This window comes from Littorina saxatilis, linkage group LG11, assembly GCF_037325665.1.
Source record: "Littorina saxatilis isolate snail1 linkage group LG11, US_GU_Lsax_2.0, whole genome shotgun sequence".
NCBI lineage: Eukaryota > Metazoa > Mollusca > Gastropoda > Littorinimorpha > Littorinidae > Littorina > Littorina saxatilis.
In genome coordinates this window covers 11,060,470-11,072,969 of record NC_090255.1, presented here as the reverse complement: position 1 = coordinate 11,072,969, position 12,500 = coordinate 11,060,470, and the positions used below count along the sequence as shown (strand labels likewise).

Here is a 12,500-nt window from a genome sequence, read left to right as displayed (position 1 = left end):
TCGTTCATGTATTGCTTATGACACAACCCTCGGAAAAAAAAGTGATTTGATTAGATTTGTTCTCTGTGTAGTTTGTAGTAGTGAACGGTTTTTTTGCTTGCCCTTCTAGTGCATTATTTTACATTCCAATTTTGTATAAAGAATGTGTACTTGTTTGGGATAAAAGCAATAGTCCGCTGCGAGGGCTAAAAGTGACATCCCCCCCACCCCCACCCCTCATCAATCTCCCCCCACCTGAAACAGGGAACGGTAAATGTGCTTTCCCCTACAGGCAGATTTAACGATAGATAAGTTCGTTATCTTTCCCCTTGCTGATTTTAAATTAATTTACATACGAGTCATCGTATGCGTGTTTGAACTGCCGGTAATGAGATGCACATTTTGTTTGTTTATTATGTAGAATGTTGGCTAGAAAATAAGTGGGTCATGTTCTGTGGTAGATTTAGCATTTATTTTTCGTTATCGACGTAGATTGCTTCAAAGAATTAACTATGAGTTCATCTAAATTTGAACCGAATAAAACTAGAATTGCCATTTTGATGTGAATTGGTGTGTAAGTAGCAAACATCTTCCGGGGCGGTTAAATAGACTTTCATTCCGTCATTTGGCGCGGTGGTGTGGTGGTAAGATGTCGGCCTCCTAATCGGGAGATCGTGAGTTCGAATCCCGGGGCTGCCGCCTGGTGGGTTGAGAGTGGAGATTTTTCCGATCTCCCAGGTCAACTTATGTGCAGACCTGCTAGTGACTTAACCCCCTTCGTGTGTACACGCAAGCACAAGACCGAGTGCGCACGGAAAAGATCCTGTAATCCATGTCAGAGTTCAGTGGGTTATAGAATCACGAAAATACCCAGCATGTCTCCCCAAAAATCGGCGTATGCTGCCTGAATAGCGGGGTTAAAACGGTCATACACGTAAAAATCCACTCGTGCTAAAAACATGAGTGAACGTGGGAGTCTAAGCCCATTAACGAAGTAGAAGAAGAAGAAGATTCCGTCACTTTTTTCTCGCAGTTTGGAGAAGATTACATGTAGATTAAGCGTACCGTGTTTGAACAATTGTTAATGTTCTGGTAATGGTAATCTCCATGTTTTTGAGGGAAGTTTCGAAAGTCTGCATTCATAATTGTCAGCAGATTGTAGAGATGTTTGTATGCAAAATGTAATTGGCATGTGTGTTTGTGTGTGTGCGTGTGTGTTTGTGTGTGTGCGTGTGTGTTTGTGTGTGTGCGTGTGTGTTTGTGTGTGTGTGCGTGTGTGTATGTGTGTGTGTGTGTTTGTGTTCGTGTGTGTGTGTGTGCGTGTGTGTGTGTGTGTGTGTGTGTGTGTGCGTGCGTGTGTGTGTGTGTGTGTGTGTGTGTATGCGTGTGTGTGTGTGTGTGTGTGTGTGTGTGTGTGTGTGTGTGTGTGTGTGTGTGTGTGTGTCATTATGAATTTGTCTGCAAGTTTGTAACACGCAAATGATGTCAGTTTTTTTTGTTTTGATTTTTAACTTTCTTTGTGGTCTTCGTTCTTCCTGTCATGTAACAAACAAACAAACAAACAAACGGTGTTCCTCACACTACCTTTATTTCATTCGAGACTCCCAGGGCTTTGACGCTAACTAGCTTGTATCAATTGTTTGTCTTACAAACGGAATATAGCTCTTGTCGTCCCTCTTCATACAACCTGAAGCCCCCCCCCTCCCCCCCTCCCCCCCCCCCCTCCCCCCCCCCCCACACACACCCGTCCCTCATAATTCCCTTTTTACATTTAGTCAAGGTTTGACTAAATTTTATATGTTTTAACGTAGAGGGGGGAATCGAGACGAGGGTCGTGGTGTATGTGTGTGTGTCTGTCTGTCTGTGTGTGTGTGTGTAGAGCGATTCAGACTAAACTACTGGACCGATCTTTATGAAATTTGACATGAGAGTTCCTGGGTATGATATCCCCAGACGTTTTTTTCCTTTTTTTGATAAATGTCTTTGACGACGTCATATCCGGCTTTTCGTGAAAGTTGAGGCGGCACTGTCACGCTCATTTTTCAACCAAATTGGTTGAAATTTTGGTCAAGTAATCTTCGACGAAGCCCGGACTTCAAGATTGGCAATCTAGTGGCTGCTCCGCCTGGCGTCTGGCATTATGGGGTTAGTGCTAGGACTGGTTGATCCGGTGTCAGAATAATGTGACTGGGTGAGACATGAAGCCTGTGCTGCGACTTCTGTCTTGTGTGTGGCGCACGTTAAATGTCAAAACAGCACCGCCCTGATATGGCCCTTCGTGGTCGGCTGGGCGTTAAGCAAACAAACAAACAAACATCGAAACCGGTCCTTATTCGTATTTTCATTGCCTATCTCGTTCTTGTTCTTCTCACCTGCAGTCTCTTGTTCCTCTTCTGTTTCTGTTTGGTTGTTGTTGATCATTCGCTGTTTCTGTTTGGTTGTTGTTGATCATTCGCTGTTTCTGTTTGGTTGTTGTTGATCATTCGCTGTTTCTGTTTGGTTGTTGTTGATCATTCGCTGTTTCTGTTTGGTTGTTGTTGATCATTCGCTGTTTCTGTTTGGTTGTTGTTGATCATTCGCTGTTTCTGTTTGGTTGTTGTTGATCATTCGCTGTTTCTGTTTGGTTGTTGTTGATCATTCGCTGTTTCTGTTTGGTTGTTGTTGATCATTCGCTGTTTCTGTTTGGTTGTTGTTGATCATTCGCTGTTTCTGTTTGGTTGTTGTTGATCATTCGCTGTTTCTGTTTGGTTGTTGTTGATCATTCGCTGTTTCTGTTTGGTTGTTGTTGATCATTCGCTGTTTCTGTTTGGTTGTTGTTGATCATTCGCTGTTTCTGTTTGGTTGTTGTTGATCATTCGCTGTTTCTGTTTGGTTGTTGTTGATCATTCGCTGTTTCTGTTTGGTTGTTGTTGATCATTCGCTGTTTCTGTTTGGTTGTTGTTGATCATTCGCTGCAAACGATTCGTACATTTACATTGGTGTCACGGGCAAAATCTATGTATCCAACAAAATTCCGACTGCAAAAACATCTCCACAACAACGAACAACGATAGATAACAGCCAGGCTGTGCATGTTTAACATGTGTTTGAATGGAAGAATGCTCTGTGACAATCTATGCGGGAAGAATCTTTAATCAATCGACACATTGTTTCAGGTGTTTTTCCTGGCAGGGGGCGTTGTCTGTATAGATGATCCGTTTGTCTGTTGTCTCAAAATTAATCAATCATGACGTTGTTTCTGGTGATTGCCTGGCAGGGGCGTGGCCAGGGTAGATGGCCTGTCTGTCTGTCAGCTCGGTACTTACTAATAAACACGTTGTTTCATGTGATTGGCTGGCAGGGGGCGTGGCCACGAGGGATGGCCTGTCTGTCTGTCAACTGGATATTTACCAATCCACACGTTGTTTCAGGTGATCGACTGGCAGGGGGCGTGGACACGTTATATGGCTTGTCTGTCAACTCAGTATTAACCAATCAACACGTTGTTTCAGGTGATTGGCTGGCAGGGGGCGTGGCCAGGAGAGATTGCCTTTCTGTCTGTCAACTTGGAACTAACCAATCAACACGTTATTTCAGGTGATTGGCTGGCAGGGGGCGTGGCCAGGAGATATTGCCTTTCTGTCTGTCAACTTATAACTAACCAATCAACAGGTTGTTTCAGGTGATTGGCTGGCAGGGGGCGTGGCGGGGAAAGAGACTGTTCCCTCTGGACATGGCCGGATTCTCGGAGGGCGTGGACTTTCTCCTCCAACATCCCACGGCGTATTTCTCGGACACAGTGAAGCCAGGCTACCTGGAGGACGACTTTCTGCGTTCCGGCTTTGGACTGACCATCGCTCAGTTGACCCCAGGGACTGACCCCGACTGTAACGAGGTCCTGGTCTGGCACACCCAGACCGGTATCCCCAAGGTCTATTTGCCCAGGATGTTTGCATTGAAGTCCTCGGGAAATCTTGGGACGCCAAATGTAACTGGAACTTGAAGATTGAAAAGATGCATGATCTGATTAGAACAATGATCTGATAAACAAACGAAAGCAACTGCTTTAAATGCAAACGTGTAATAGAGTAGGTGAGAGTTATTCGGAACCATTCTCCTTGCGCCTGAGAGAATGACAAGCATTGAAATGAACAAGCAACTTTCATCCTCTCTCAAACAGCAGGCGCAGAAGTGTTTCCATAATGACGTTTGTCTCGGTGACTTTGGCATCAAAAGCAGTGGAAAAGCAGGTCCCTGCCAGAGTTCGACACGACCTGATTGACATGATATACACACGTGTGGTTTGAACGATATTGTTATCTCATGAGTGGTCTCTCTCACGTATACATGTACGATAAAACATGGTATTTGGTTTCCTTTTGATGGACCGCACACAGCCTTTATAGCCCAAGAACGTGATCACGGGAATTGTTGATTACATTTTGGTGGGAGATGCGAACTGACCAACCGCCTTGTTTCGTTTGGCTGGAATCAGTAAAGGTATCTGTATTCATCTGTGGGATAGTAGTGTAAATATTTTTACTCTTTATATCCTTATCTGCGACAAAAAGACAAAACGCTTCTTCAACAGTGCTCATAGCGGAGCAGCATCTTTAAAAATCAGTCAATACTTGACTGAAAGATTCAACGAGGGCTTAGGTGTGTCTTCCTTATAAGTGTGTATATGTGTGTGCGTGCGTGCGTGCGTACGTACGTATGTGTGTGTGCGCGCGTGTATATGTGTACGTGCGTATGCAGTGTAGTGTGTGTGTGTGTGTGTGTGTGTGTGTGTGCCGAGTTTTATTTGGCTTGAGATATTCGAAATTCTCCAAGAATAAAATGTTGATTACAATTCTGCACAGCAACGTTGCGTTATTCAGTCAATTCATGTCGCAAGTCTTGTTTTCTGTCACGGCTGTTTGTTGCCCGGCTTTATTTCTGATTTTGTGGAACACACACACACTTGCACGCACACACACACACACACACACACACACACGTACAAATCCAAAAACAAAGAGACTGCAAATTACAACGTAAATTACAATTGCAACGTGAATGTAACGTATTTTTGTCAATAACACACACACACACACACACACACACACACACACACACACACACACACACACACACACACACACACACACACACTCTCTCCCTCTCTTTCACCAATTCAAAGCAGACGAGGGAGTAACTTGTACAATAATTTTATTGCCTTCCTGTATCAGTCATTCCATCGTTCACTCACACGGCGCAATCACTCCTGTGTATTCAACATTTACAACACACACAGTTTCTGTCAGGACTGAATCAAGACGACAGGCCATACAAACTATGCGTCCAAAGCATCATAATCTTCATCACAAAATACACAACAGCTAACAGAACAGACAGAATGTCAAATCGTAACAGTGTCTACATCAGGAGCTATTGGAGAGAGAGAGAGAGAGAGAGAGAGAGAGAGAGAGAGAGAGAGAGAGAGAGAGAGAGAGAGAGAGAGAGAGAGAGAGAGAGAGAGAGAGAGAGAGAGAGAGAGAGAGAGAGAACGTCTGATCTTTAACATGCTTATTAAAGGCAGAATGGGTTGTCCAAAACACTAATGCATTATGCTGAATACCATTTTTGTTAAAGAACAAATTATAAGAAATTGAAATAAAAAATACTGAGTTTTGTAATACACTTTAGAATGCAATTATCTATAAAACTACTGTCTATATAAAACCGTACACACTAAAGTTGTCTCAGTTAAAACCACGCAGAAGGTGCTGTTAGCATTCTATACATTTTGTCTTACTCATTGGCTCATCTTACATTCCCCCCCCCCCCCCACCCCCTCACGTTTCTGTAACTTCCACTTCACAGTAGCTGTTAAACTGCATCTCTCTCATTCTTATGAACACAACTTTCCATTTTATCAATACGTAGAGTCACTGAACATCATACCTGAATTAATGTTGGCGATATTAAAAGTGAGAAATCAAAATAAAATAAAAACACACAAGCAAGCATCTTCACGCAGTATGTGCAAACCAAAAGCATCCAGTTACAAAATGGCCAAGAGCACATTACAAAATTGGATCGAAACAAAAGGGTGGGGGAGAGAGAAAAGAGAAGTCGATCTGAAGAGAGAGAGAGAGAGAGAGAGAGAGAGAGAGAGAGAGAGAGAGAGAGAGAGAGAGAGAGAGAGAGAGAGAGAGAGAGAGAGAGGGGGGGGGTAAAGGGGCAAATAAATTGAAGTCCAAGGGGGTCAAAAAAAGTATGGACTGGAGGAAACACCAGCAGAGGTGAAAGACAGAACACACACCCCCCTTGAAAACAAACAAACGAAACACCGAAGACAGAAGGGAATGGACTGAAAACGACAGAACAGAGATAATCGAGACAAACTTCTACAGAAGACGAAATTTTACTTCAGAAGGGGTGGGGGGAATTGATGACCAGATCACAGATAAAGACAAACACAAGAAGTCTGTTATGAGAAGAAAGGAACAGAGTGGAAAAAGACACAGAGCAGACTGCTTTCAGAAAGACCAGACTGCTGTCAGAAAGACCAGACTGCTGTCAGAAAGACCAGACTGATATCAGAAAGACCAGACTGCTGTCAGAAAGACCAGACTGATATCAGAAAGACCAGACTGCTGTCAGAAAGACCAGACTGATATCAGAAAGACCAGACTGCTGTCAGAAACATCAGACTGCTGTCAGAAAGACCAGACTGTTCTCAGAAAGACCAGACTGCTGTCAGAAAGACCAGACTGATATCAGAAAGACCAGACTGCTGTCAAAAAGACCAGACTGCTCTCAGAAAGACCAGACTGCTGTCAGAAAGACCAGACTGCTGTCAGAAAGACCAGACTGCTGTCAGAAAGACCAGACTGCTCTCAGAAAGACCAGACTGCTGTCAGAAAGACCAGACTACAGTCAAAAAGACTAGACTACTCAAGAACAAAGAGACAGAGGAAAGGCTTGCAGAAAGTGATAACATTCTTCAAAGAAAGCAAGATGATGTTAGAAACTACAGACAAAGGCAGACAGCATGACAAAGGCAGACAGCATGACAAAGGCAGACAGCATGACAAACGCAACGCATCCAGTAAGACAGAACTAAAACACGGTCATCCAACGTCCCTTCTTGAAGGCAGGGTGTCACAGAATCATGAAACGCACAAAATTAACATGAAATCAACCACACAAAAAAATAAAACGACATATCTATTTATAATCATTTTCTAATCATCAACATCATCATCATCATCAAAATCATCAAAAAGTACAGACAGCAGGTCAGGGTCGCCAACAATCTATCAACACATCTCTCAAGTATGTACACAATAGTCTAGACCAAAAATTCACTACGAAAAGCGACGCCATCTATAGAACTCTATATATACAAACACAATGGACAGTAAAAATCTGCTGATTAAAAAAAAACAAGTTTAAAAAAATAAGATGACGATCACAAGTGACAGAAGCGTACAGACACAATCTGTCTGCTTAATGAATTGTGGCACAGAGTACAATTCCATTTTCAGAAATATCAACCATCAAAGAAAAAGAAAAAGAAAAAAAAAATCAGAGATGAATTGCTGAAAATGTCACCATTCACAAGTCTACACACCACCGGTTCAAAGTGCAAGTAACAGAGAAATCAAATCGGAGCAAACACTGTACATGATCTACCGGTATAGCAATCGTATTGCCAATACCGGTATGGGAACAACGCCAATACCGGTACGGTAATAACACCAATACCAGTATGGGTATAACGCCAAAACCGGTATGGGAATAACACCATTACCGGTATGGGAACAACACCACTACCGGTATGAGAATATCAACGTCACTAACGAAACAGTGTGAAGCAGCAATACCGGTACAGACACCAGTTGTTGTCCTACTCTCTCCAGTTTTGACCGGTCAACCAAATCCGGAATTTTCACACTGCTCTTTCTTAGGCAACATTATGATCCATTTTCAGCATGCCACACACTTTTAAAAAAAAATCCTTCAAAAGTTAGGACTCAACATTCTTTCTTTCTTTCTTTATTTGGTGTTTAACGTCGTTTTCAACCACGGAGGTTATATCGCGACGGGGAAAAAGGGGAGAGGGGATAGAGCCACTTGTCAATTGTTTCTTGTTCACAAAAGCACTAATCAAAAACTTGGTCCAGGGGCTTGCAACGTAGTACAATATATTACCTTACTGGGAGAATGCAAGTTTCCAGTACAAAGGACTTAACATTTCTTACATACTGCTTGACTAAAATCTTTACAAACATTGACTATATTCTATACAAGAAACACTTAACAAGGGTAAAAGGAGAAACAGAATCCGTTCGTCGCCTCTTACGACATGCTGGGGAGCATCGGGTAAATTCTTCCCCCTAACCCGCGGGGGGTGACTCAACATTAAAAACCAATCATGTTGCTAACAACAAACAGTATCCTAAAGCAGAAACAATCAATTAAAACTGTATCACAAATACATGACACCCCCACTTTGTGAAAAACAAGAGAGAGAGAGAGAGAGAGAGAGAGAGAGAGAGAGAGAGAGAGAGAGAGAGAGAGAGAGAGAGAGAGAGAGAGAGAGAGAGAGAGAGAGAGAGAGAGAGAGAGAGAGAGACCGAGAGAGCACAATCTCACACAATACTAACAGATTTCAAAAGTCGGCAGATTTTGCCTTCACATGTTTGAAGGGTGGGCGTATAGTAGCTGATGAGTAAAATTGAAAACGATACTGCAATGCTTATCAATTTGATTTTTATTCTGAACAACAGAACTGTAATGTTTAAGCCACTGCCCGTGAATCATACAGTGAAACCTCTCTTCAACACCTCAAACATTTGACAAAATGAGTTCTTGTTAAGATGGGAGTCGTATAATCAGAGACTTCTAAAAGAATAAAAATAAATCTTGGGAACCATGTCTCAGACAGGGGGGATCCTAAACGTACGGTCTTCAAACGCAGTTTTCACTGGATAATAAAACAAATAGCCGAAACCTAAAGAATGCGATGGTTTTAATCTGATCTGAAAGTAAGTTGCGTTTCGATGTTCAACATGCCGAGACATAATTATCATGTATTGAAAAGCACTTTGTGTGAATTGCTGTCTTCAGTCAAATTGAGGCACTGTCAAAAATTAATTTCACCTGAGATCATTGAAGTCAAATTTCACTTTTTTCAAAACAGCAGGTAACCAACCTACACGAACACATCATCAGTGTGATTTCAAACACAATGGGAAGAAAGAAGGAAAGCCATTTAAAGGCCCACTCCGCCTCATTAACACAGTCTGCTTCACCGTCTCAGACCTGGCTATGCTTTAACATGGGATAAGACCATCCCTCCACTTGGTCATCTATCAAAAATGAACAGCCTGCATGCTCTCCGTTTAAAGTGGTATTTTTTAAAGAATTAACTTCGTAAAAGGCACTGTTGCCTTTTTCGGAAATCAATCAATTCATCAAAAATGTCTTACACCATCGCTTATGATGTGTTGAGTTGTGGCCTGAGTATCTGATGCGTTTCAGCAGAAGTGAGGCAGCTGGTATTATCTGATCGACACTTCTGAACCGGTGCGACCAGCGAAACGAAATTCTTCTGCCCTCTTAACCGCTGTACTAGCGACACATGGTGTTCCCTCGCCGAGTGTCTTTTGCAACCACGAAAATGCCAACCATATGAATGTGGTAGCCCTTTTTAAAGTCTCTAATGTGAAGCATGTTCCCCTATCTGCCACTCACGTTATCAATGTGTGCCACACGCTGTCATTTCTTGTTTAGAATTAACATGTATCTTTAAGATGTGTACGTTTAGCACTATTGTAAAGCTAAGTATTGACCAGTAGATTGTCAGTGTATTAATTGTTATACAAAATGGTTGCTTAACTTTTGGGCTTGAGTCAACTGCTATGGAGGATTCCCTCGAGACCTCCAGGAACTATGTTGTTATTGAGTCGGCCCCCGTAGCGCAGTGGTTAGCGCATCGGGCTTCGGGCCGGGAGGTCAAAGGTTCGAATCCCATCAGAATCACGTGGGTTTTTTCTCGGTACGCACGGCTTTACCATAAAGTGGAATTGCTATTGTTCCAATGGGAAGGCTGGGACCACACAGCCGAGTGTCATTCATTTCACGAATACGACTTTGAGGATGCCCATGCAGGTTGCGCTAAGTACCAACTACCTGACCAACACAGCAGATGCAACAGTTCTCAGGCCAGGTTGACGCCAGGATAATATGTTATGAGCATAAGCGTAGAGTGCTGCCCTGTCACGTAGTCTTAAACCGTATGGGAATCCATAGTATCATCATTATCATCATCCTCATCTCATGGGTCATCAAATATAATATAAATAACTGTGTCAGCACTGAATAAGAACTGGGACAGCACACACAAAACTTGTGAAAAAAAGGAACTGTATTGTATTGTCAGCAGTACATCTTAGTAAAATTCAAAACCAATATCTTAAGTTCAATTAAGCTGCTACAAGGTTCTAAATGGTACAGAGAGAACCATGATCGTGTGTTAAGTCGGAGGCAAACTATTGAAGAAAAAGCGATAATTCAGAGTTAGACATTCAAGGGCATAAGTACACTGTGGACAGTTAACGTAAAGAATAACGATGGGACACTATTCTTGAATTTAAACTTCTGTCTTTAACTGTATTAAAAAGATGTGCAAAACGTGATCAATGATGGCGAATACCTTTTGTTTACCTTGTTCGTGAGTTTCTATAAAACTAAAACCTCGTCAGATAAACAAGAAAACTCCTTCAACAAATCACACATGAATCTTCTTCAGTTAATAAATATGAACAACGAACACTCTAGTCCTGCAACTCAAGTAAAACAGACATGTCACATTAAGTAAACTACGCCAAATATTCATGTGTATTAATGTGAAGAACTACAACTAAAAAGAGAATGCATTTTTTAACAACAAAGCAACACGTTAGTGCCAAGCCGCCATACAAAAGATCAAACAAGCTTGCAAGTAGTTGGCACATTGCACAACCTGTTCTGGATAGTAGATACGTTTTAATTTCTCCTCAAATGCGAAAGTTGCCAAGCTATGCTTATTCTGAATTTGTGTAGATTTTTACACCCCCGGTATAGGGGTGTGTATAGGATTCGGTCGATGTGTTTGTTTGTTTGTGTGTTTGTGTTCGCATATAGATCTCAAGAATGAACGGACCGATCGTCACCAAACTTGGTGAACAGGTTCTATACATTCCTGAGACGGTCCTTACAAAAATTGGGACCAGTAAAACACACGGTTAGGGAGTTATTGGTGGATTAAGATTCTACAAGGACTTATAGAGGGACATATTAATGGTCAAAGGGAAATAACCTTCTCAGTTGGTGGCAGTGAGAATGGTAAGGACGGGGGTGTTTTTACTACCTCGGAGGAATTTCTTGTTTTCATTGGAACGTTAAATGAAAATGTTTGTCAGGTCGATTTTTGAGGTGACTCTCATTTGGAAGGTGGTCACGCGACCCCTGTAAAAGAAATTTTTAATCAAAAAAGTGTGCCAAACAGCCAGTTCGAGTGTCTTTAATGGCATAGAAGTTTGAATGAAATGAAAAAGGTTGCAATAATTGTTTTGCCAAGTTTATTTTGGTTCATGTACTCAACGGGCTGTTGAGTTCTTTACAGGACCATGATTAACACCCAGGAAGCACTAAAAGAGTGACGTGACCAATGTTTACCTGCATGATTTCCTGTGCTTCTTAAGGATCGACCTGTAAGGGAATCCTTTCTCGCATTTTCTACATTTGTACCTTTCGTATGCATATTGACCGTGTACCTTCTCGTGTTCTTTCATGTATCTTTCGCAGCCAAACTCTTTGTCGCAGACCATACACTTGTAACAGCTCTCTTTGTCTGGGTCGTGTTTATCTTTTACATGCTTGGCGAGGGTTTTCTTGTAAGAAAATCGCTTCTCGCACTCCTTACATTTCTTACATTTGAAATGTTTCTCCTGCATCAAGTGAGCTTTTAAGTCACCCCTAGAAATGAAATCTTTTGGGCAGCATGGACAGGTATGCCTTTTCTTTGTGCAGTTTTGCTGTTCTGTGTCAGAATTCTGCTGAAGGGACTTGCAAGGGTTGCTGGGTACCTCATCACGGCACGGACTATCTCTGGAAACTTTGAAAGGAGGCTGACAGTTCTGAACAGACTTTTGAAATTGGTTCAGCATACCTCCAGCGTGGCTCGGAGAAACCTTAGATTGGCTGGAGGCGCCACCTTTGGGGTTTCGATAATGCCTTGGGCGTTTGCCTTCGGCCTTGAGGATCGTTGTAGACAATGGAGTTACAGATGTGGTTTCCAAGGCTTCCGTTTCCATGTCCCTGTCTATCCGTGTGTCTGAAACAAAATCAGAAAATGTGTTTCTTTTCCAAGTCTAATTTGTCAAAGTGTTATAGAAGATGTTTGTTGATATGTATTTCCAAAGGTTTTGAGAGAGAAGAAAGAATACATTGGTCTATAATTTGAGGGGTTTCAATTTGAAGAGAGAGAGAGAGAGAGCGATTGGGGG

The 12,500-nt window shown here is 42.2% G+C and overlaps 1 protein-coding gene across 1 annotated transcript in view; it reads right to left on the bottom strand.

The window, feature by feature from the left end:
* Nucleotides 1-5,152: 5,152 nt before the first annotated feature.
* LOC138980842 (zinc finger protein 341-like) overlaps nucleotides 5,153-12,500 on the bottom strand; it is a 17,732-nt gene continuing 10,384 nt past the window's right edge. The window contains exon 7 of the mRNA XM_070353724.1: nucleotides 5,153-12,328. Coding sequence (XP_070209825.1) covers nucleotides 11,667-12,328 — 662 coding nt within the window. The 3' untranslated portion in view covers nucleotides 5,153-11,666. The remainder of the gene's footprint in view (nucleotides 12,329-12,500) is intronic.